The sequence below is a fragment of the Hesperophylax consimilis genome, chromosome 13 (genome assembly GCF_061612785.1).
Source record: "Hesperophylax consimilis isolate HC1 chromosome 13, BYU_Hcon_1.0, whole genome shotgun sequence".
NCBI lineage: Eukaryota > Metazoa > Arthropoda > Insecta > Trichoptera > Limnephilidae > Hesperophylax > Hesperophylax consimilis.
The window spans coordinates 27,406,768-27,432,591 of record NC_142848.1 but is presented as its reverse complement, the minus strand read 5'-3'; the positions used below and the strand labels follow the sequence as shown (position 1 = coordinate 27,432,591).

General features: G+C 36.9%; 1 protein-coding gene across 5 annotated transcripts in view; it reads right to left on the bottom strand.

Moving 5' to 3' along the window:
* Positions 1-25,824, bottom strand: part of LOC149418695 (peroxisomal leader peptide-processing protease) — a 105,538-nt gene that overhangs the window by 8,694 nt on the left and 71,020 nt on the right. For 4 of the 5 annotated variants that reach the window (XM_089638924.1, XM_089638921.1, XM_089638920.1 and 1 more), the window contains exons 2-3: positions 2,536-3,057; positions 1,275-1,518 (exon numbers count right to left, since the gene is read on the bottom strand). In XM_089638924.1, the coding sequence (XP_089495050.1) occupies positions 1,275-1,518; positions 2,536-3,034 (743 nt within the window). In that variant the 5' untranslated portion in view covers positions 3,035-3,057. Of the gene's footprint in view, positions 1-1,274; positions 1,519-2,535; positions 3,058-9,697; positions 9,732-25,824 lie in introns of those variants that run through there. The other variant, XM_089638922.1, reaches the window with a different exon arrangement.

The window sequence follows — 25,824 nt, the reverse complement described above, 5'->3', positions numbered from 1 at the left end:
TTAGCGCAAAAATATATCCTCATCCCTTTCGCTGGTATCTGAAGAAATTTTTGAAGGGTAAAAGAAAATATCAATTAAATAAATTCCACTAAAAAACATGTCTGTTTTGTAACTCTGTATATCATAACTAAAGCATGTGTATATTAGCGCCACTCTATCTTCACAAGTAAGGAGTGCTGGGAATACATCCAATTGCTAAACAATTTTTGTGTTATCTCTCATTCTGGAAATGATTATTGTAATAACATCCTCGAGATTATCTCAAAAAAGTAAAGGTCCAATGAATTTATAACACGTCATAAAAATATAATAGGTACTCATATTTCCAGTACGACTAACAAACAATCTTTGAAATTTAACAAAATAAAATTGCCTAATTATAGCAAGAGTATGTGTGTACATAAACGCCTACAAAAACAAATAAAATCCAAACTGCTTTCCAGAACCACCAAGGTAATAGTGTACAAAACACTAATTAGACCAGTGCTAATTTGATTGTACGCAGCCGAGACGTGGGTTCTAACTAAGAAGAATGAACGAGCACTGGACGTTTTTGAAAGGAAAATTTTGAGGTGCATCTTCGGACCGGTTCTAGAAAATGGATTTTGGCGCAGACGTTATAACAATGAGCTCTATACTCTGTTTAAGGAGCTAAACGTCACAAAGTTCATAAAACTGGGAAGACTTCGGTGGCTAGGTCATGTGGAGAGAATGACCGAGCATCAAGAACCAAAGTCCCTGCTGAGCTCAAGACCGATAGGGAGAAGGAGCCTGGGAAGGCCAAGGTTAAGATGGAGCGACAACGTCCTCAAAGATTTGTCTGCCTTGGAGCTTCGAAACTGGAGAGAGCTGGCGCGGGACCGAGATGAGTGGAGGAAGACTCTTGAGGAGGCCAAGACCCACCAGGGGTTGTAGAGCCAAAAGTGATGATGATGATGTGTGTACATAAAAGAAACAACGGCTTATCTTTTTTTGTTATATGTGTGTGTAGTTTGTAATGTCTTCAAGCGTTTAGATTAAATAGTCACGGGAAACAATAATAATAATTTTCCTTCCTCGCCTTTGATGTGGAGCCGGCGTAAAGGGTATTTTTACCCGTCCCGCCGATAAGCACCAATCGGCCGCGCGGGAAAAAATACCATTCCCGCTCATAGTGTGTTAATAAACCTCCTAGAGCCTTGCATTCTTTTCGGATCTAGTCAATCGTCATCCATTCGTCGGCGAATTTTTACTACCATAAGGGCTCACTTCTCTGCCAGGTAGGTCATACTTACTTGTCTTCGAGATATGCAGGGCCCCCTTCACAGCCCAGCGTGGTTGAGGCATCGCACAGCAGTAGTTGAGGGCCTGCACCCAGGCAGTTGCAGGCTAGCCCCCGAGACAGGGAGTTGAGGAATACCTCGGAGCCGAAGGGGGTCCCTTGTAGCAGCACCCCCTCGCCGCGCTGGGGCTCCACTGGAGCTAGGAGCCCTAGAAGATGAGTGAGAGCATCGCGCACTGAGGGAGCACTCGAAGGATCTGAAATACAGTAATTTAAATAAATAAAAGTTGCTGATTCTGAAATGCGCTTAACTGTGTGACTTTCCATCAAGTCTTACAGACAAATGGCTTCTGTATTTAATCATCGCACTACAGTCCAAAGGATTGGAAATCAAATGCACATATATGGGAAGAGTTTTAAGAGGTTCATAGAGTTTGAAAAACTGTGCGTACCCAAAAGAAAATTATGACAAAAATAAAGCCAGAGTAAAGTTGGCCTCTCAGAAGCTGGGCGTACTGTACAGGGCCCGCAGATACTTTAATAGTACACAACTGCTCACCCTGTACAAATCGCAAGTGCGCCCTACTGTCGAATTTGGCAGCCATCTCTGGTCTGGAGCCCCAAAATACCTGAAAAAAACCCTTGACTCTGTGCAGAAACGGGCGGTCCGTTTAATAGATTCCCCAATCTTAACAAACGGACTGCAATCTTTAGAGCACAGGCGTCAGGTAGGTATGCTGTCCTTGTTCTATCGGTATTATAATGGAAGATGCTCTGAGGAACTAGCGTCATTGATCCCTTCGGCACCGATGCGTAGTCGGGATACACGCCAAACGCGTGCCCAACATTTGTACACAGTTGACACTTGTCACATGAGAACGGGTCGCTTCTACGATTCGTTCTTAAGTTCAACAGCTCGGCTGTGGAACGAACTGCCGGCCTCTGTGTTTCCTCCCTCCTACAACATGGGACTCTTCAAGACCCATGTTCACTCCTTCCTCTCCACAAAAAGACCCTCCACACAGCATCCCCAAAGATGACATAGGCCCTGAGGGAAATTATTTTCTTCAGGGCCTCCTGTGTGGAGTAAATATAAAAAAAAAAAAAAAAAAAACATCAACAGATGGAAGATTAAGAACATTACATAGTATCACACCGCACCAGGATGATCCTAACAGTATCTACCTCTCTGGAAAGAGGTGCAAATGCAGTTTATGATCATGCTGTCACTTCGATTATAATATTAACGGAAATAAAAAAAGTAATTTCATTACCTCCAATATCTATTAACACGAAAATTGAAAGAAAGTTTTTTCCAGTTTCATCTTGTTCTTGCAGATCTCCTTGCTTGTGACCGATGGTCCAATTGTTAAATAGATTGTCAATAATGTTGCCTAGCAATTCGCATTTCCACAAAAATTTTATTTTCCCTGGGGAAACCACAATATTGGACACATCCCTGCCATCTTCCGACAAATTCTTTAAGCTGTTACTATCATCAGTGGGGTTCCAAACCAAATCATTATCATTCCATTCGTAGCTTACATAAACTTTCGGCAGAGCTTTATATCTTTTGTCTCCTTGGAAATCCACACCATTTTTAAGATTTTTTAGTATTTTTTCTGCGGCTCTCAATGGAGAAATCAATGATCCGTGTGTCAGGACCCATCTTCCTCCAAATTTTATGCCAGATGAGAAAAATGGAAGAGGATTTGCTACACAACTTTCTGATTTTCCTACGACGTACGAGACGAGGGCACCAGCAGTATTCATTATTTTTCTTCACGTCTACACTCCTGAAAAATAATAAAGCGGAGTATTATGTCATTGGGATTTGTTGGATTACTTTGATCGGAGAATTCTATGGCATCGGCTGTCAAACGATATATTTCCAGCACGGATTGTAAAAATATAAATAAATATTCGAGGTAAAATAAATAATTACGAAAACCATAGACATATGAATATTAGTAGACCTGCCCTAAGTGATTAAAAGCGTATTATCCCCACTCCCCATACCGGTTCCATTGGAGCCGGCTGTGCTCGCGTATGGCCTCAAGTGAAATTTGAAAACGTGACGTCATCATTCTTGTGCGAACTATGGTCGAGGCATCATCGGTTCATTTTACGAAATAACACGGCAAAATGTTGACCTAATGCTATGAAAACTTGTAAAAATAGATGTGAAAAAGAGAATAAACCCAATTGTCGTATTACATTCCATATATAAGCATTATTTTACTTTATTTTAAGCATATTCACATTGTATAATATGGATCAGTTGTAGAAACATGTCTGGACGCGAAACACAAAGCTGGTTGGTTGCTGGGAAGTAAATTATGAACATTTATAAAAGTGTCTTAACTAAATACTTAAACGAAATATTCGACTCTGAAAATAGAACCGAATTTTTTTGCCGAATTCGGACTTCGCAAATTTGTTCATAACGTGGCGAGTAATTTGCGCTCCCATGTAAAAATGTCTATTCATTCAAAAGCAGATTTTACTTTTAAGAAGTAAATGGTGATATTATAATGCGAGATGCCTATTTGCTGTCAGATTGATTTATTGACGAATCACAGTCAGCTTCACCCCCTTCGTTCTTCAACAGTTGATTTTACCCTTCGCCATTATCTTCTCGTCTATTAATTCCTATGTCTGTGACGAAAACATATTTTTAAATTAGATATAATAAAGGAAGAAAAATAAATTGAGCGGTCAAACGATATATTTCCAGCACGGATTGTAAAAATATACTTAAATAAATATTCGAGGTAAAATAAATAATTACGAAAACATATTTTTAAATTAGATATAATAGAGGAAGAAAAATAAATTGAGCGGTCAAAAGCGGTGTAACCCACAAAAATTACCAAAAATACTGTTTCACCAAATAATGAAACCGCACAAGAGTCCCAACTGGGAGAGAGGAAGGTGGGGATGTACCTGGATATTCAGAGCTGGTCAAAGACGGCGTAAGCCATTTCAAACAACGTTTAAATTCTGAATGGTGGTCTTACATCTTAATCTTAAATCTTAAACCATTAATTAATTAAGATTAATTTATGAATTAACACAAATTAATCAATTTTATTTGAGCACGCTGGTATTTGAACCCGCGCCCAGCTTGCTAGTGGAGAGCCTTACCCCTTGACCACGGAGGCCGTCACAAAGTGGATAGATCAACCAAAAAATGTATTTCACTGTGAACTCCGCATTTTATGTTGCAAATTTTACTTGAACCACCCCCACGTATAAAAACTAAACCCAATATTATCTCAACTCCACATTTTTGTGGATTCATCTATCAATATTCCAATAGTCTACATTAACATTTACAGTTTTTATTGGTTGGATAAGCAATAAGTTTTCAAAATAGATTTGATAAACAAAAAGGAAAGAAAAATATAATTTAATATAAAAAATGCTGATTTATGTGGTAAATCGCTAATCTCCTTGATTCTGACCTAATTTAAACAATAAACCAGAATGGGTCGCGAGTTCAAAATCCGACTTTTGCAAAGAGAAATGAATAGCAAAAAAATTAAATTGGTTTAATAAGACATAAAATTTTATATAAAACATTCGTAGTATTGGTAGTACAACAATTCAAATTCAAAAGTTTTTTTTAAATCCTTTGTTTAACGAAAAAAGAAAGAAGGCAAAAATATTTAAAAAACGAAATGCTCAGATCGAAATAAAAAGTTTTCAAAATGTTAAATCAGTTTTCCGCTTGTACAATTTCCGAACACCGTGAATATATTTCAAAGAATGGCAAACCTTCCCAGGTTACGAACAAGTATTTGAATTCCTCCTACCACGATCATTATAAGCGGAAAACGTGCTTGAGAAAATAAGGAGGACTAACCTTGCAGAAAATTTAACCCACGTCACCTTTGCTGGAACCCGACGCTTTAGACAGCTCGATTAATTATCCGATCATTTAACCCAAACTCAGAGAAATTTCAACACATTCTGAGAATACGACATCAGAAGTAAGTTTAATTCCCGGGCAAAGGCGGGAACTCACCGCAAATGTATAGCATTACCAGTCAATTATGTGGCGGAAGGTAATGAATAATGAAAGAGGGCGGTAGAAAAAGTGATGTGATTAAAGATCCAAAGGTGAAACTACAATTTTATTATAGATCATTGTAATGATAGGGGTAACGTCAAGTGCCGGCCCGCCTCTAACAGGAGCGGACAGGCGGGGGGGCTATTTGGAATTTAAATAAATGGCGTCTGAACCAGATAAAATGGCGCCAGAATCAGATGGAAAGGAACCAGAATCAGGTTGAATGGCTCTAAAAGCAGATGGATTGGCACCAGAATCAGTAAAAATGGCGCCTGAATCAGGTGTGGCGACTGAATCTAATTGAATGGCACCTGGATCAGATGGAAAGGAACCTGGAGCAGATTGGCGCCTGAATCGGGTTTAATGACACCCAGATGCATAGAACATGGACAGAATTAGGTTGAATAGCTCTAGAACTAGGCGGAATGGCACCAGCATCGGATGGAATGCCACCTGAATCGGGTTGAATGGCACCTGAATTAGATTCATATTACCTGAATCAGATGAGAGCAGCCATAATCAGGTTGAACGATTTCAGAATCAGGTGGGGTGGCACCTACATCAAGTTGAATGACACCCGGAACAAACAGAATGACGACTGAATCAGGTTGAATCGCACCTTTTTTATTTATTTTATTTTATTGATACATCATTTAGAGAGTACATGTGGTTTTTTGTGATATTCACCCTCCATGCTAGGGATGACCCTGTGTTATGGCGGGTGAATCAATTGAATGTCGCCAGAATAACCTTCGGTTGAATTTCGCCGGTATAAGAATAACGAATGTCGCCTAGATCAGATAATCTGGCACCTGAATCAGGTTGAATGGCACATAAGACTAAATGATATCAACCGCCATCTGTATATTATGTTGGCATTATTAGGTCTACTTGAACACGACTGCCCACAATGATAATGCCGTGAAAATCAGAAGCAAATATGGAAAATAATGGTAGTGTTACTTTCCCGGATTAATCTAATATTTTATTTTGTATCTCTTCTTCCGTTTCGACTTCTGTGAATATTGTTGTTGATATTGTTTCAATAAATGGAATCGATTTTATTTGCGTACGCCGGGTTTCTAGCTAACCTTCGGGTCCGCAGCCGAGGTCTTAACCAATCGGAGGTCAATTTTTTCTGGTGTTGCGTTTTTAAGGTTCCAGTCCGCCCCTGCGATCCGAAGGTGGTTGTGTTTATATTTAGAAGTGACGCCATCGCGTTAGAGGAATGGATTGGTGGTGGGGGGAGGTAGTTGGTGGTGAGATCACTGATCAGCACCCGGCGAAGTACACAGCCTCTGGCTATCTGGACCAGATTACCGAGCGGTTTAGTACGCCCTCTACCAGACGCCTTGGACAGTGGTTGTCACCAGAAATGCCAAAAACATTCACGGGGGGGGGGGGGTTTGGCTAGCAAAATTCTGAGAAGAAAACAAAGATTCCAAGGAGTCAGTGGAACTGTGAAGGGAATAAAATTAAAGAGAGAAGATTGGAAAGTACCTGGCTATTTATAACATGTCACCAAACACTTCTAAATGTATTTAAATCTTATCTTCATTCGGGGTTTTTTGTTTTATTTTTTTTTTACTATACATTAGAAGTACATTTTTTATAAAATATAATTTGGTAATGTGAACCTCACTTGGTGCTTTACCCGTGCTGAGGTCCCAATTTTACAATTTTATGCTAGTAAATAAAAAAAGTACTGTATTGAAGTTATGTTAATCAAACAAATTTAAATTAATTGTTAAGAAATAAAATAAAATAAAGTAAGTTCACTTTTTTAAATATCTAATTTTATCATTCAGTTTAATTTTTTATATATTCTACTTTATTTTCGTTTCTACATAATATAATTATTTTTGTTATTACATTATAATATAACCTATGAACTGCTACCATGACAAGGGCACGAGCCTAATATGGCAGTCGAGAGAATACAAGTAAATTGTAATATGTAAAATTTATATTACGAAATAAAAAAAGCAACGTTTCGATTCTTAATGGTGGTCTTTCACTAGACAATTAAAACATAAAATAAATGCCCTTCTCCCCACACCCTCCGGAAAAAAGGTTGATCAAATATTAGAAGCGCTTTCTTAATGCCCTCGCCGACCCCTTACTGCCTTTCAATATCTAACCTGTCCCTAAGCCAATAAGGCTCTAACGCCCCAAGCAGCATTTTGGAAACCACTTGCATAGACGATGATTGTTACAGTAATTTCAAATGTGTACGCCACACTAAATCAGACTAAAATTTGACCGAAGGAGATAGACGTGATAGAGGCAAGACGAGGGTCCTTGGTTCAAGTCCTAGATGCGACCTAATGTTGTCTTAAATAATTAAATAATATAATTTAATCATTGAAGACACCATTAGCGATTCTTGAAAGAAAATTGGAAACAGAAAAACCACAATAAGATCGGTCGCATCTAGGAATCATTCCTATCTTTTTCTGTTTATAAATTTTCGTTAAAGAATCGCTAATGTTGTCTTCAATGATGCTCAACGATTGTTACATATTTTTGGGCAATATCAGGACATTTTTTTTTGAATCTGTATAAATTATCGACAAAAATTTTTACTTTCTACATAAACAACTACGCACGATGGCTCCCTAGGCAGACTTAGTAAGATGATCCAAAATGGTTGGCGTTTTGGTTGGATGGTGGTTGGATTCTCTGGCGGTACAAATGTTCAACTTGATAGCCACAACCACTTATTGCATACAACGCATCTACGGATGGTTAAACTTCAAGCGCCCTTAAGGCGTGTCCAGGTATCTCTATACTGCTCTACTTCAGCGACCTCCGTCCGTAGAGCCTCTCCTCGCACAGCCAGTGGAGTTACTTCCCCCAACTCTGTCTTGGATGGCCCATTGAACATCTTCCCTCTGAAAGAACACTTGGAGTTGCTTCCCCCAACTCTGTCTTGGACGGCTCACTGAACGTCTTCCCTCTGAAAAAACACTTGAAGTTGCTTCCCCCAACTCTGTCTTGGACGGCTCACTGAACGTCTTCCCTCTGAAAAAACACTTGAAGTTGCTTCCGTCAACTCTGTCTTGGACGGCTCACTGAACGTCTTCCCTCTGAAAAAACACTTGAAGTTGCTTCCCCCAACTCTGTCTTGGACGGCTCACTGAACGTCTTCCCTCTGAAAAAACACTTGAAGTTGCTTCCCTCAACTCTGTCTTGGACGGCTCACTGAACGTCTTCCCTCTGAAAAAACACTTGAAGTTGCTTCCCTCAACTCTGTCTTGGACGGCTCACTGAACGTCTTCCCTCTGAAAAAACACTTGAAGTTGCTTCCCTCAACTCTGTCTTGGACGGCTCACTGAACGTCTTCCCTCTGAAAAAACACTTGAAGTTGCTTCCCTCAACTCTGTCTTGGACGGCTCACTGAACGTCTTCCCTCTGACAAAACACTTGAAGTTGCTTCCCTCAACTCTGTCTTGGACGGCTCACTGAACGTCTTCCCTCTGAAAAAACACTTGAAGTTGCTTCCCTCAACTCTGTCTTGGACGGCTCACTGAACGTCTTCCCTCTGAAAAAACACTTGAAGTTGCTTCCCCCAACTCTGTCTGGGCCGGTCCACTGAACGTCTTCCCTCTGAAAAAACACTTGAAGTTGCTTCCCCCAACTCTGTCTGGGCCGGTCCACTGAAAATCTTCCCTTTGTATTGGAAGAACACTTAGATTTGCTTTGAGTTTGATCTTCTGGCATTCTTAATACATCCCATTTTGCAACTCCTGCTATTTCTAGTAATCAACAATTCATTATCACTATTTGTTCCCATCACTATACTTAGAAATCACACAATCTGTAATAACAGGAATAACAAAGTAGCGTAAAGGAGTCTTATTTCGTATCTGCGGGGTAACTTCGCCACATAAAAAAACTTTCTTGTTGGAAAATGTGTCTAAAAATAATGTCTCTCTCAATATTGAAAAATTTCAAACGATGACTTTACCCGAATCAAAAATCCCATTACGTATCATATTCTTTCACTTGCAAAGACGGGTTGTTTCGGAGAATTTGAAAAATTTCAAAGTTAATTTTGAAGTTCTGTGGAAGTTTTTTTCAAGTTCTGTTTTTATTTCAGTTCTGTCAAGCAACTAGCCTATAATGATATAATAACAGAACTTGAATAGGACTTTCACAGAACCCGAAAATTAAAGTTGAAATTTGATGAATTGTTCAAATTCTCCGAAACAACCCGTCCATGAATCGAGCAATTTGTCAGTAATTTAACTTTAAAATCATTTGTCCAAATTGGAACAAAATAAATAGGTACACATTTAAAATATAGAATTATAATTAAATTTAAATGAAATAATTTTACGATTGAGGTAGGTACCTACCTACTTTATCGCCTGTCGGAATTCACACAATCATCAGTTTCAACTTTGATAATATAAAAACAAATTTGAGTTAATTACGCACGAATATTACATAATTGATAAGCCTCCGGATTCCACAGCGTAATACTAGAGGTCAGGATTTATTTCAGTGCAGAAATTCTGGGACTAACTACCATATGTATTCCTCTTTGCCCAGAATACTGATGGAGGGAAACAATTATACCAAGTCAGTGGACATAATCAATTTATCTTTAAACAAATATAAAATATTGTTAAAGAAGCAATTCAGTTATGTACAATAAATAATGTATATTTCTTAATATTCATATGTAAAAGCCATGAAAAAGGTCGTTAATAAATAAATAAATATTACGCACAACCGGAAAGAGTATATTTGATGCATAATCCTTCATACCCTTAAAAACAAAAAAAAAAACAAAAAAAAAAAAAATTAAAATCATGAATATACATAAAAACAAACATAACATCTTTACAGCGGCGAGTAGCAGGCGTCCCCGGTGCGGGCCAAAACTGTTGGTAAATTTTGCCAACATTCGCGGCCTGCACACAAATTTAAATTCCGTCCATCACCATCTTTTGTCCCAACGTCCCAACCTTCTTTTCCTATCCGAAACTCAGATAGCCGAGCCGCCAAACTCCTCCTATCTGGACTGCCCGGGCTTTACCCTCGCAAGCAAATTCCGACTGAAAGGAGGAGTCTGCCTCTATAGTCGAGCTGACGTCAGCTGTGTGCGACTATTGAGTCTGGAAAACTCCAGATTCGACGTAATGTGGGTGCGCGTCAATCTTGCCAGTACGGCAAGATTCTACGCATGTCTATACCGCTCACCGAACCATAGCGAATCAGACACTTCCGAGCTCTTCAAACATTTGAGCGATACTATTGATGATCTCTTGCCCCGCTACCCTTCGGCCGAGTTTGTTGTTCTGGGGGACTTCAACGTTCATAACGAACCATGGTTGAAGTTCTCAGGCCCAACGGACTCGGCTGGCCGACAGGCGGAATCCTTTGCCATTTGCTACGGATTAGAGCAATTGGTTCAGGAGCCTACAAGGGTTCCTGATGTCCAGACTCACCGCTCCAATCTGTTAGACCTATTCTTAACTACTGTGCCACACGGTTATAAGATTGACGTCACAGCGCCTCTGGGATCATCTGACCACTGCCTAGTGACGACATCAATCCCCGTTAGCCTCAGACCAACCAATGAGAGGCTGAGGAGAAAAGTGTGGCACTATAGGTCAGCAGATTGGTTCGGTATGCGGGCCCATTTCAATGCTTTTCCGTGGTCAGCTGTTTGTTTTCGGACTTCGGACCCTTCAAGATGTGCCCAGGAGATTGGTGAAGTCATCAATTCGGCGATGGATGGCTTCATACAATCGACTACTAAAGAAACTGGTGTGGGCTCAAAGCCGTGGTTCAGTCGACAATGCTCCGAAGCAGTTCGACGAAAAAACGCGGCTTACCGAGCCTACAACACATCTCGAACGCCCGAAAGCAGATCAGCATACAACAAATCGGCAAAGGAATGCAAGAGAATCATCAATAGGTCAAAATTCGAACACGACCTGCAGATCAGCAAAAAGCTGGCTGCCTGCCCGCATGGCAGCAGAGCATTCTGGTCGCTTGCGGGCTCAATAGGTCGAAATTTTTGCAAACCCAGTTTGCCACCTCTTACCAGACCTGACGGCTCACTAGCAAACACCGCCACCGAAAAGGCAAACCTTTTAGGGAAAATGTTTGCGGAAAACTCGACCCTCGACGACGGGGGTGCTGTTCCGCCGTCGGTTCCTCACTGCGGCTTCTATATGAAAAAGCTGAGGATCCGGCATCGGGATGTACTCCACGTCATACGGGGGCTCGATGTTAACAAAGCTAGTGGACCTGATGGAATACCTGCCCTGGTATTGCAGAGGTGTGCTGCGGAAATAGTTCCAGTTTTGACAAAGCTCTTCAAAATGTCCCTGAAGTGTGGCACTGTGCCCTCTGGTTGGAAAAAAGCGGTAATTCACCCTATTCCCAAGAAAGGTGACCGCTCCAACCCGGCCAACTACCGCCCCATAGCGATCACATCAGTTCTGTCCAAAGTGATGGAACGTGTGATCAACGACAAACTGCTCACATACCTCGAGAAGAACAAAATTATCAACGACCGTCAATACGGATTCCGGCGGAACCGCTCGTGCGGTGATCTTCTCGCGTATGTGACGCATGTTTGGGGGCGGTGCCTGGAACGTCACGGTGAGACCCAAACGGTCGCACTAGACATATCCAAGGCCTTTGACCGGGTCTGGCACCGAGGACTTGTCAACAAATTGCATTCTTACGGACTTCCCGCATCCTGTGTACGTGGATTGCTGACTTTTTAAGGGATAGGTCGATTCAGGCGGTTGCTGACGGTTTCACCTCTTCCTCGCACTCCATAAATGCTGGCGTCCCACAGGGATCGGTTCTGTCTCCGACTTTGTTTTTGTTGCACATCAATGACCTTTTGACATGTGCACCGATTCATTGTTACGCGGATGACAGTACAGTTCATGATAGCTTTTTGTTTGACAAGCCCCCAAAGGGCACACAAACTCCAACGGCTCGGAGGGCTTTGAAGCAGAGAATGGACGGTTATCTCGAGAGTATTTCCTCCTGGGGTAAAAATAATCTCGTCGAATTTAATGTTTCAAAGACCCAATCCTGTCTGATTACGTCTAAAAGGGATCCAAATGATAATCTAGTCTCCTTCAACGGAAGCAATCTTCCGAACAGGCCTTCCATTGATATGCTTGGTGTAACTATAAGTGACCAGCTCAGGTACGGGGGCTCCATCGAAGCTAGAGTAAAGTTGGCCTCTCAGAAGCTGGGCGTACTGTACAGGGCCCGCAGATACTTTAATAGTACACAACTGCTCACCCTGTACAAATCGCAAGTGCGCCCTACTGTCGAATTTGGCAGCCATCTCTGGTCTGGAGCCCCAAAATACCTGAAAAAAACCCTTGACTCTGTGCAGAAACGGGCGGTCCGTTTGATAGATTCCCCAATCTTAACAAACGGACTGCAATCTTTAGAGCACAGGCGTCAGGTAGGTATGCTGTCCTTGTTCTATCGGTATTACAATGGAAGATGCTCTGAGGAACTAGCGTCATTGATCCCTTCGGCACCGGTGCGTAGTCGGGATACACGCCAAACGCGCGCCCAACATTTGTACACAGTTGACACTTGTCACATGAGAACGGGTCGCTTCTACGATTCGTTCTTAAGTTCAACAGCTCGGCTGTGGAACGAACTGCCGCCCTCTGTGTTTCCTCCCTCCTACAACATGGGACTCTTCAAGACCCATGTTCACTCCTTCCTCTCCACAAAAAGACCCTCCACACAGCATCCCCAAAGATGACATAGGCCCTGAGGGAAATTATTTTCTTCAGGGCCTCCTGTGTGGAGTAAATATAAAAAATAAAAAAAATAATAATAATATTTGGCTGATTTATATAGCGCCGTTTTCGTGCAAAATCACCTTAATGGCGCTGTACAAATATATATATTGAATAATAAATAATTATCTTAGACATAAGAAATGTCTATGGTTTGGTGGAATTTTTTGATAAATTGGGGTATTACGCAATTTACAGGATATTCATCATTAGTGAATGAAAATACTTTTTGCAGACAGAATAATCTCTTTCCAGGAAAGAAAACACAAGTTTTGCAAGATTTTCCCACTTCATGAAAATTTTTAACAATGCAATGTTTTAAGATATTTTATTTAATACTAGCTGTACCTCACCACTGCTGTGCCTATCAGTCCGTCTATACAGATAGAGAAACAATAGCGCGAGTTGCTTTTACATCTAACAGGTGGCGTTGTTTGTCAAAAAAACATTTATAAAAACACACGCGTATTCGAATGCAAAGTCGTGTCAAAATTACAAAGCAATCGATGAAGAACTTTCAGAGATTTAAGATTTTGAACAAACGAACAATTACATTTTTATTTATATTGATAGATAGATTATTATAAATCATAACAGCTTTTCCATACCATAAAACGTTGAGGTACATAGAAAGAGTCTATATTTCTTGAAAAATAAGTGAAAAAAAATGTTGTTCCCGTGCGGGAATTAGAAAGGGGGTTGTGGCGGCTGTCGATGACGCCCGAATCCTTCCGACCGCGAGCGAACTCCACGAACGGAACCGCTGATGACAGCACGCCGCGCCACGGCACGGAACATTTGGGTTACCGGCGCGCCATCTTCTTGAGTTTTTTTAATATTGAAAAGCCAATTTACGCGACTAAAGATTATGGTAAAACCCTGTTTACGGATGAAAGGTTGCCATTGCTTTCCCTATCTTTTCCAGCATTACTTGTAGAACATCTCAGCGTGCATGTCTGCATTTTGAAGTTATCGCCGGAGACCTATGTCTGGCGAGCGCTTGAAACCGACTCAAGCCCGTGGTATCTCAAAGTGAACAGTGAACCAATGCTTGAGGGGAAGAAGATGAGGAAGAGGAAGGTGGGGAAGTACCTGGCTATTCAGATCTGGCCACCAAACACGGCCAAAGCCATTTCAAGCAACGTTTCAATTCTGAATGGTGGTTTTACACCAGACAAAGTTACCCCCACAGGGACAAAGTAAGCACTTTTACGGCACCTACTTTATGAAAGCGTAGTTGGAAACTCTGGTGAGGAGTTAACTGAGGAGCGAGGAGCGAGCTTCATAACGAACTCTCCAAGAATATGATGGTAATAATAGGGCAGAGTCCAATGAGTTCTTTACAATTTGCATACAGCATGTTATTATTAATGCCAATGCGGAGAATAAAAGGATAAGGAACTTGAGAGAAAAATATTATGGCTTAAAAAACACATATTCATACAGATCACAGGTCCCCAAACTTTTTTGTCCCATAGACCATGAGCCGATTTTTTCGGTTTTGAGTGGACCCCTGCTTACCAAATATTGATTTTTTCAAATTCATCAACTTAAATGTGTTTTTGAAGCTGATTTACTTTAGAGAGATTTTTTTTTTAATTAAAGAATTATATGTTTTATAGTTAAAGTTAAGTTAAGTAAAAGATAAAATACAAATCAAGTAACATAGCGTTTTTTTATTTTTTTTTGAAGTGAAACTTCTTTAGGCGCGTAATGGATTTTCGATGGACGGAGTAAAACCGAGTCAGGATCGACACGAAAATGCGGGTACCCCCACCACCGCTCACCGTTCACTGTCCCTCTCTCACCATATGCGCTTGTTGAGGTGGGGGAGCCGCTCACGAACGTTCTCTCTCTTCTCTTCTTTCCTCTCTCTCAGACACCAGCGAACTGCGCCACGCCAAGCATCAGCTGCTTGGTTAGTATACTGCGTCGTGAGTGTAATACGAGTGAAATACGTAATTGATTGTGGTTCATACGGTTTAACAAAAGAAGTTTCACTTCTGTCTTGCGTAGGCTTGACACACCCACTTTTTTTTTATTAATATCAATAGAAAAATTTGTACATTATGTAGGTTTAAAGTATAATATAAGTATATTTTTTGTATTTTTTTCACAGTCCTCCTCACTAGGGTTTCCTGTTCTGAGGCGGCCTGTAGTTTTTCTTAAATTTTTGTATTTAGTTTTGAATTGTCTTTACATTGTCTTCATAATGTTTGTAAGTTGATTGTTACTTTGATCTCTAAGCCATGTTTTGACTTTTGTTTTAAATATACTCATTTCGTTTATTTTTTTGGTTTCATTTGGTAGAGCATTGAACAATTTTATAGCATGGAATTTATTATTTCTCTGTCCAAAGGATGTGTTTAAACTGGGAGTAATCAGGATATTTTCGCTTTTTGCCCTGGTTGTGTATTTATGTTGGGCAGTGGAGTATTCGGATATGTTTTTTTTCAGTTTAAATAAAATATTTTTTGAATATAGTTTCTGTACATTGTAAACATTGAAGTTTTTGAATATTTCTTCTGTCGGAGTTCTAAGCGGAACTTTCAGTATAGTCTTTAATACTCCTTTTTGTGCTATATTGAGCCGCTCTGTGTGAGTGCTCAAGGCAGACCCCCATCCAGTTATTCCGTACTCTATTTGTGATTGACACAAAGCATAGTATACTTTTTTAATATCGTTTATATTGAGGATATTGCGAATGTTTCTAAAGAAGTATATGTACCTGGTTAGTTTTTTTGTAATTACATCTATATGTGAGTTCCAACATATAGATGTAATTACAAAAAAACTAACCAGGTACATATACTTCTTTAGAAACATTCGCAATATCCTCAATATAAACGATATTAAAAAAGTATACTATGCTTTGTGTCAATCACAAATTTCAAAATTGTGTCAATCACAAATCAAAATTCCGTTGGTAAATAAGTTTCAATGTTTTGTCTTATATGTAGTGTTGTTGTAATTTCTTTTTTACTTTATGTTACTCTTACGTTTTACTAATATTGCTTCATATTTAGTATCTTTTTTATTTAGTTTTTTTTTTTAAATTATTTCTTAATATTTTCTCATTATACTTGTAATCAAAATTTTACAATTGTGTATTTTGTACCTTCTTTACAATGGATTACATCTATTTACTGTCAGTATTTCCTGTATAATACAGATATTCTCCTATGTACACTGCATCATGTATTACTTTTATATAAAAGCCTTTTTAGGCGTATATTTATAAATAAACATTTTATTAAATACACGAAAATAATATTTTAATGATGATGGTTGAGCCTGATTTGATATCAAAATGCCAACGTTTCAATCAATACTTTGAAAACTATTCCATATGAAACCACAGAAATGTGAGTTTCCCAAAAAATGTGGCTTGAAGGGTTTTAACAAAACACAGTCGATATAATAATTAGGAAATGTACTATATATATGAGCACTAGAGCCTTAAGACAGTCACATGTTAAATCTTTTAACCGATGATTCAGATGAAACAGATGTTTTAAATAAATGCTATTAAGCTGAAAATTCTCTACCTACTGACATTAGAAGCACGTAAACCAAAAATTCATTTAAAAATAAAATCATTGATTACCTCCAATAAGCATATCCATTGGGAGTATTTCATAACATATTTATATTTGTGCTTACTGTGTATATTATGTGGTTTGCATGCTTCTAATGTCAGCATATAGATAATTGAATAGTTTAATAGCATTGTATTATTTATATACTATGTACATTTGAAGCATGCAAACCACATAATATACACAGTAGGCACAAAAATTCCTTTAAAAATAAAATCATTGATTACCTCCAATAAGCATACTCATTGGCAGTATTTCATAACATATTTATATTTGTGCCTACTGTGTATATTATGTGGTTTGCATGCTTCTAATGTCAGTATATAGAGAATTGAATAGTTTAATAGCATTGTATTTAAAACATACATATTTATATACTATGTACATTTGACTAAAGTTTTTTGACCTGTTTTTTCTTATCATTTATCACTATGCTTTTTTGTCAAGCTGAAATTTAATTACATTAAAATTATTATCCCATCGTCTTAGGACGGGTTGTTTCGGAGAATGGGAACAATTCATCAAATTTCAACGTTAATTTCCGGGTTCTGTGAAAGTCTTATTCAAGTTCTGTTATTGTATCGTTATAGGCTAGTTGCATGACAGAACTGAAATAATAACAGAATTTGAAAATTCACTTTGAAATATGAAGAAATTCTCCGAAACAACCCGTCCTCAATCTTCTACATTCATACTTGAATTGTATAGTTAAAAAACATACTGATTTTATTTTATCTGTCATTTTCATAATATTGTGTAAACAAACACCTAGTTAACAACCACTCAACACATCTCAACACAGGGGTTTCACACCTAGTAAGATGGACAATACGTCATTGCTATAATTACATGTCATATATAGCGCCCCTGAGGTGATATCTCACAAAAGCGGCGCTATACAAATTGTCCAATAAATAAAATAAATAAATAAAATTAAAATGTGAAAAAAAAATTATATGGAAATATTGCGTAAGTACCTACATATACCTACTATCTATGTTTAAGGTTAAACGCAACGCTCGTTGTATTCTACGTGTTCACAGATGGCGTTAATTAATTAATTTTGTTTAAATACGCTTTTGCAAGGTATTGCTTTACAGTATTTAGACAAATTATTTGTTTGCGCCCGTATATACGCAATATGAATATGAATCAATAGTTTTGTTCGTTTAAAGACTTAATTCTTTCGAGAAAGGCACACAAATACAACATTTTACCGATGATTCAATCCAATATTGTATTTGTATGCCTTTCTCGATAGAATTGAGTTTTTATATGGACAAAACTATTTATTCATATTCATATTGCGTATACGAGGGCGCAAACAAATGATTTGTCTTAATACTGTAAAGCAATACCTTGCAAAAGCGTATTTAAACAAAATTAATTAATTAACGCCATCTGTGAACACGTAGAATACAACGAGCGTTGCGTTTAACCTGAATTAATTATTTTTTACTAATACGTTTACGGGAATACAAAAAATAATATTTTCTTACATACAGTTTACATAATAAGTCCCAGTTACACAAAAAAAACGGTAACTGTATGGGTTATTAGTAGTGTTTTGTGAACTCCTCACTAGGAGAATCTATGCGGAAGTGTTCACATGCTTTAAATAGTTTATACCATCATAAGTACACTAAATGATTTATATTTTAATGAAAACAAATGTGCCGTAATTTCATTCACAAAGAACATTAATAAATTCTCAAAGACATATCACATTAACAATATCCCTTTACAAAACACAACTTCAATCAAAGACTTAGGCGTGACATTTGACTCGTCACTTAGCTTCAATAAACATGTAGATACAATTTCAAAAAGTGCATCACAAGTATTAGGATTAACGCTAAGAATCACGAATTGTTTTAAAAGTACAGAATTAACTTTAACATTATATAAATCAATTGTGCTAAGTATTCTCGAATACGCATCAACAATTTGGTCTCCCAATTATGAGATTCATAATTATAGGATTGAATCCATACAAAGGAAACTAACCCGTGTAATCGCTTATCGTGAAGGTTTATCTGGTCAATTTGGAACATATAATGACCGAATTTTGCACTATAAACTACACTCACTGACGGTCAGACGTAAACTTTCTGACGTACTGCTCCTACACAAAATTATACATGCATCAGTTGATACACCAAACATTTTATCCCAAATTAACATCAATATACCATCAAGAAAAAAACAAGAAGGATGAAAGACATTTTCTATGTTAAAGCCTACCACACAAATACAGGATATTTTTTCCCTGTACCGCGAACATTAAGAAATTATAACATTATACATGGCTCTAATAATGAAATAGACATTTTTAATGACCAATTTAAACACTTCAAAAAAAATGTATTACCTTTAATCATATTAAGCTGATATTGTGATGAAGCCCTTTATTTAAAGAGAAGCAACATTGTACCTACCTAATCAGTGTCTCACCAGTACAGGTGTGACAATAACAAATCGTTTATGAACATATTTGTATTTACCTTTTACCCATTCTTATTTGTTATTTACTTGCATATTTAGCTTAAATATTATTATAATAGATTTAAACTTCCGATATAATATTAATATTACTTACATTTTCCTTTTGTTACTATTTTTGTTATTATCATTTTGTTATTATTATGTATTTAAACATCCATGTATGTAAATTTTTGGGCACCATGCATGTTTTATGTACTTAAATAAAAAAAAATAAGTGAAAACACAGCATCGTCCTTGAGATTATCAGGGAGGATTCTGTGGCACCTATTCCACCCATGGCGGCAGTATTGTATATTAGGTTAGTGGCAGCAAAAGTAGATCATATCTACTTATAGGCACAATGTAGTAACAATTAAGTGAAAAGAAAGAGATACTGTGTGGAGTGAACTTAATGATGCAGTTAAAAATATTCAAACAAATGAATTAGAAAAGGATACTGCATGAAGTGAACTTAATGATGCAGTTAAGAATATTTAAACTGAATTAGAAAAGGATACTGCATGAAGTGAACTTAATGATGCAGTTAATACTATTCAAACAACTGATTTAGAAAAAGATACTGCATGAAGTGAACTTAATGATGCAGTTAAGAATATTCAAACAACTGAATTAGAAAAAGATACTGCATGAAGTGAACTTAATGATGCAGTTAATACTATTCAAACAACTGATTTAGAAAAGGATACTGCATGAAGTGAACTTAATGATGCAGTTAAGAATATTCAAACAACTGAATTAGAAAAACCTACAGAAAAGAAGAAAAGATTAGGTTACGGCCAAGACTAAAACTCGGAACATTCCCCTATTTGAGAAAAAGCCTCTACCAGTTGTGTCACCAAAACCAATTTCCTGGTCAGTAGGTAATTAGAGTATGAAGTTTATATCAAGAAGAATATATAATGTATGTTGCGGGCGGCGTGACTGTTGTACGTACAAATCTACAGGTTTATTCCGAGATTGATGAAATTAGCACAATTGACTTTCAAAACAAGAGGGAGGTGACTGTCTACACGATATTTCCAAAACCCACCCCATCCGTCTTTCCCACCCTATCAAGCAGAATGTTGATACTTCTTGATGAAATTATCACAGTTGACGTTCAAAATAAGATTAATTACTTACCGTCTACATCTGATTTTGATAAACCCTCCGTAAAGTCCGGGTAACTCCTTTAGCTAGTTATAATATTAAAGCAAGTAGAAATTCAAAACTAAAAATTTCGCGTATGTTTGAACAAATGGCTTATAAAATTAAGAAGTGGCATTTACGACGGATTTTTTTACAGAATTTGAACAATTCATCAATTTTCAAAGTTAATTTTCAAGTTCTGTGAAGGTTCTATTCAAGTTCTATTATTATATCATTACTGACCATATACTTCACAAAATTGAAATAATAACCGAACTTGAAAATCAACTTTGAAATTTGATGAATTGTTCAAATTCCGTGAAAAACCCGTCATTAACAAAAAAAAAATTGACATGTTTGAAAACAGATAAATTGGGAAAATTAATAAGCATTAAAGAAAGTTGATCAAACGCAGATATTACAACTTACAATCATTGTAAGGTGTCGTAGGTAACAACTAGGCAATACATACAATAATTATTGTTACTAACTTTGGCGATTGAGAAGTATAACGTCGTATGTATAAGGTGAAAAGTCAGCAAATGGCTCTAAACATTTTCTAACTGCTTTTGGCATTTCTCCACGGGCCCATAACAAAATGAAAACAATTTTACCATAACGAATTTATTTTCATTTCCATTTTTATACCTAGACATTTATGTGACTGAAAAGGTTTTGTATGGTTTCATATCAATAGTTGGAAATGGTTTATTTTTCTAACTAATTGTTGTTAATTTTTATGAATCATTTCAAATGCATTTCGTTGGTTTGTTGAGGAAGTCTTTATAGGTATACCAGCGAGACGGATTCATTTCCCATGTTTGAATCTTTTCATACCCAGACTAAAGTACTTGATTTAAGGCGATGCCATACGTCGTGTGACATTTTGAATCAAGCTGCTAACAATAACACCCCTTATGTAGATTTAAATTCCCGTTCAACACCATCCGTCTTTTTTGATAAATACAAGAAAAAAACATGGCCAAAAAGTAGCTTTTATTTTATTGTGCGGACGTTCAGGCACAAATATTTAATTGTTTTACGATCATTTTATAAAGAACTTAATTTGCTACATTATACAATAAAACCGTAACCGAAAATGCGTTCGTAAGTAGGAGATTTTGAACTTTAAAGCAGTTTTTATAGGGCTGATACATTATTTTTTCTAGGCTTATTTAAAGACTTATCTAAAAAATACTGAATTAACTAGTAGGCCAAGATGTGTTTTACTCGCAGTATTTAATTAAAGCATCTAAAACATTTCTAAGTGATCAAATTTTCAAACCAAAAAAACATGATTTTGCATTACTACGTATGGCATCGCCTTAATTTATCGTGGCATGTCTCTCTGGGATGTCCCTGGCATATTTTTCATTTTCTCGGCCTCAAACAAAGTTATATAAGGAAATTTATTGATTACGCCGGCATTATACTAAAATTATTTAAAAAAATATTTTTTACATCCGCCCACAAGTCAAGTGCGTCTTTAAAAATAATAATGAAATCATTATATCCAAAATAAAACGTTAGTCACTCAAATTGGCCTCGCGTAATTAATTAGCGAACGGAATAAACCATAGAATAAATAAGAAAACTAGAAATGCTCTCCATACAAATTTGAATGGAAAAAATGTTTTTAGTCCAATAGCCCAGCGTTCTGTCTCACTTACACATGCCTGACATCGTAGATCTCCATCCCATTTGAATTTCGTAAACACAAATATTTAGATCGCGAAACGTACCGTCAGTAACAGTTTTTTTTTCTCCTTTATTCTATGATCTAAACCAGACATGCCCAACCAGCGGACCACGGGCCGCTAGCGGTTTAACTGGGAGATTATTTCAGCACAGCTGTTACTGTTTATACTTGTAGTCAGTAATGCTATTCCTACAAATTTTAAAGTTTATTTTCAAGTTCTGTGAAAGATCTTTTGAAGTTCTGTTATTAATTCAGTTATGTCAAGAAACTGGCCTATAACAGAACTTGAATAGGACATTCACAGAATGTCCGAAAATCAACGTTAAAATTTGTGGAGTTGTACAAATTCTATGAAACAACCCATCCTAATGAATTCAGTTTGAATTTCAAAATCTGAAAATTTTGAAATGCAGAATGTACAAAAGTTTTTGAAACCTCGTAAATCTTGTGGAATTTGTTTTATTTTTATCTGTGTCGCCCACCTCACTCGAGCTCAGTAATTTTTTTTGGCCCACCAAACAAACAAGTTGGGTTGGGTACCCCTGGTCTAATCCATGGAATAAAGAAGAACACAAGAAATGCGACGTGGGTATGATTCGTGAACCAAAAATCTGACAACGCTTAAATTTCAAATGCAAAAATTCGTTTCACAATCATTATGAAATTATCATGTCGATCAAATGCACTGGCGATATACGATGTCAGGCCGTGTAAGAGAGACAGAATCTAAGTCGTGGCTACAGTGAGTTTTTTCAAAACTCCATAGAAGGCACTTCTAGGTTGTATCATATATTCGGTGGTATAAACCAATAATAACTGGTACACGTGTCTCTAAACGCTGCAAAATTCGAGCACGAAAATACACTTTCCAGAAGTTAAAAAGTAGCCATGTTTGTGGATGAATTTGTGATTATTATTTAACTGTTTGGCTAAAACCGAAAGAGATACCCTATACTGACGGCGTAACGTATAGATTGTAGTAATGTGTCAAAATATAACTGGCCGTTGAAAATAACGGCTGACGTCGTTAACGTCCAACGCTTTTGATGAAACATTGCGTTAATATGTAGATATAATTATTGATGTCAGAATACTACCCAAATACAAATGTAATTCGATAAAAGGCAACGCAATCTATGGTCATAAAAAATATTATTACATTTTTTAACAGATAACATAATATAAGACAAAGTTTAAGACGTAGCTTAATGTTAAGAGAAGCTGACCGGCAGTCAGAAGGCTGTGGGTTCAATTCCCGTCGTCGGCATTTATTTTTTAAAGGGAGATTTTAAAAAAAATGTATAGGTATTTCAGATGAATAATTATATTATTTATTTAAACGCCATAAAATGGCTTTTACAATAGAGTGATACAATAAAGTGATTACAGAACAAGTAATGTGTACACAAAAATACTGTTGCAAGTGATACAGTTGTTAATAGAAGTGCAGTTAAACAATACAGAATTAAAAGAAATATCTACTAGTATAGAAATAGTTGAATGAATACTAGGTTTGTATAAAACCTGACATAAATCGAGGTATGAGGTGTTTATGATAATGAATAGTAATTAATATAAAGTAAATTCTATTAAAGCTTAGAATGTTTTAATAACAGAGAATATTTTATTTGAAAATTTAGTGTATCTTCAAATGCAACTAAAGCATTTGTCGAGAGATTTTTGCTTTATTTCAAACGAGTCGGGTTTTATTAAATATTTTCACAATTTTCGCTTCATTATTAACGTTTTTCAATATTAGCGCACTTCCTCTAACATTCGTATTTACATATATCTCCCTTTCAAACCATCTTTGAACGCTTACTACGGGGCCTTAAAAAGAAGTATTTAGACATATTTGTGGATTTCCTTCCTTTACGAAACGGGCAATAGTCAAGCAATTCTGCGGTTGAAATTAAATATTCTCGCTACAGCAAAAATAGCAGCCCCAACAGTTGTTGGAATTCCCTAACGTAACTTTCTAATTATTTTTATTGTTATAAATTATTTTTATGTAATTAACCACACAAGATTTCCAACTGGTCCCAACCGTTGGAGCAATTGGGATTGTTTTGAGGCTGAAGGAAGTGTGGAGAGTAAGAAGATGGAGTAAAATGTGGTGGGGAAGTACCTGGCTATTTAGATCTAGTCATCAAACATGACTAAAGCCATTTCAAGCAACGTTATGATTCTGTATGGAGCTCTTTCATCAAGGAGATACCGAAAGTATCTGCCATTACATAAATATATATATTTTTTTTTGAATAAATTGTGAGCGACACAAATTAATAAAATAAATGTTACTTGCAGTGTGCAATGTGCAGAGCCCGGATTAGTACCCGCGACCTCAAGGTTAGTAGTCGAGGATTTTAATCATTCGAATTCTTAGGCCGTTAACTATATTACTAGTATTTCCGTGTGCAGTAGATTTGCGTCCAAAAAATAATGTTTCTAATTTATCTTATTAAATAAATCAAAACCAATATTTTTTCTGTATTCATAAGATTTGTAAGTAGGCATATACTTAAATACCTACTTATTTAATTATAAAACACAAAAGGATATTTTGCGCACATTAAAAAAAATTCAAATAAGGAATTATGCAATAATTTGTCTAAAGAAATGTCACTTAAAGTTGGGCTTCGCTAGCTCAAAGCTATAGCTCGAAAAATGGAACCGTGAATATTGTTTATTTTTTAATATTTGTTTCTGTAGCAACTGGAATGTTCGAGAATGTTTTATTTTCCACCTAGATAAGCGACGACGTGAACAAAATGATCAGTACAGTACCAGCAACCGCGACATCGAGATTGAATTATTTTGCCTACGTGAAACGCTTCGGAACATTCCCGAACCTTCCTTTCGTAAATCATTTTGTTGTATTTTCTACGTTTATTTATTGTTTTCGGATGTATTATTAAAAACCGCTTCAGCCAAATTTCGTAGTTATTTATTAATAAAAAGAATACCGAACATAACTACATATCAATGTTTTTTTAGGACCAATTTGTTTCATGCGAAAAGCCCGAATATAGTAAGCGGTTTGTCAATTAGGATAATTTTTTTTGTTAGTGCCGCCAAAGTTGGCCGGCCAATCCGATTATTGTCGGTTTTTCGTGCACACGTCAAAGTATCTTAGCGCCATCCACGTTGGCCCAATGGGTTAACGGTTATATTCAATAGTTGACATTCGCAAACGATAACGGCGTTGGCGTTTTTTCGAATTGTCGTCAACGTACAGTACTGCCAGTTCTAATAGGTTATATTATAATGTATAGTCGAGGTTGGGCCCAAGGCTTATTAACTCAGCAGGGGAAAAGGTAGTTAGGCTGATTAAGACTATTGTGGAGATGTGAGAAGATGCGTCCAGAGTAGGATGGTTCAGAGAGGGAGGGATGTTCTAAAATAAAATACTAAAATATAATAATTTCGGTGATATGTCTGTGTGTCTAACTTTAGAACTAGAATTTGATTCGATTTTCAAAATTGGAATTGATTAATTAAGAATTCTAGATATTAAATATGTACTTCTTTTGTTTAAATTTTTGACAGATTTTGTAAAGTTTACTAACGGTGTTCGTTTGAAAGGCAATGATCCTGAAGCATTTTTTTAAATTATAAAAACACTTTCAGCTTCACAAATCCTACAATTATTATATCCGGTCATTTATCACGGGTCTGCGCAAGTTAATTATACCATTGAAACAATATCAATAATAATATTCAAAGAGTAAGACAAAAAATTATAAAAAACA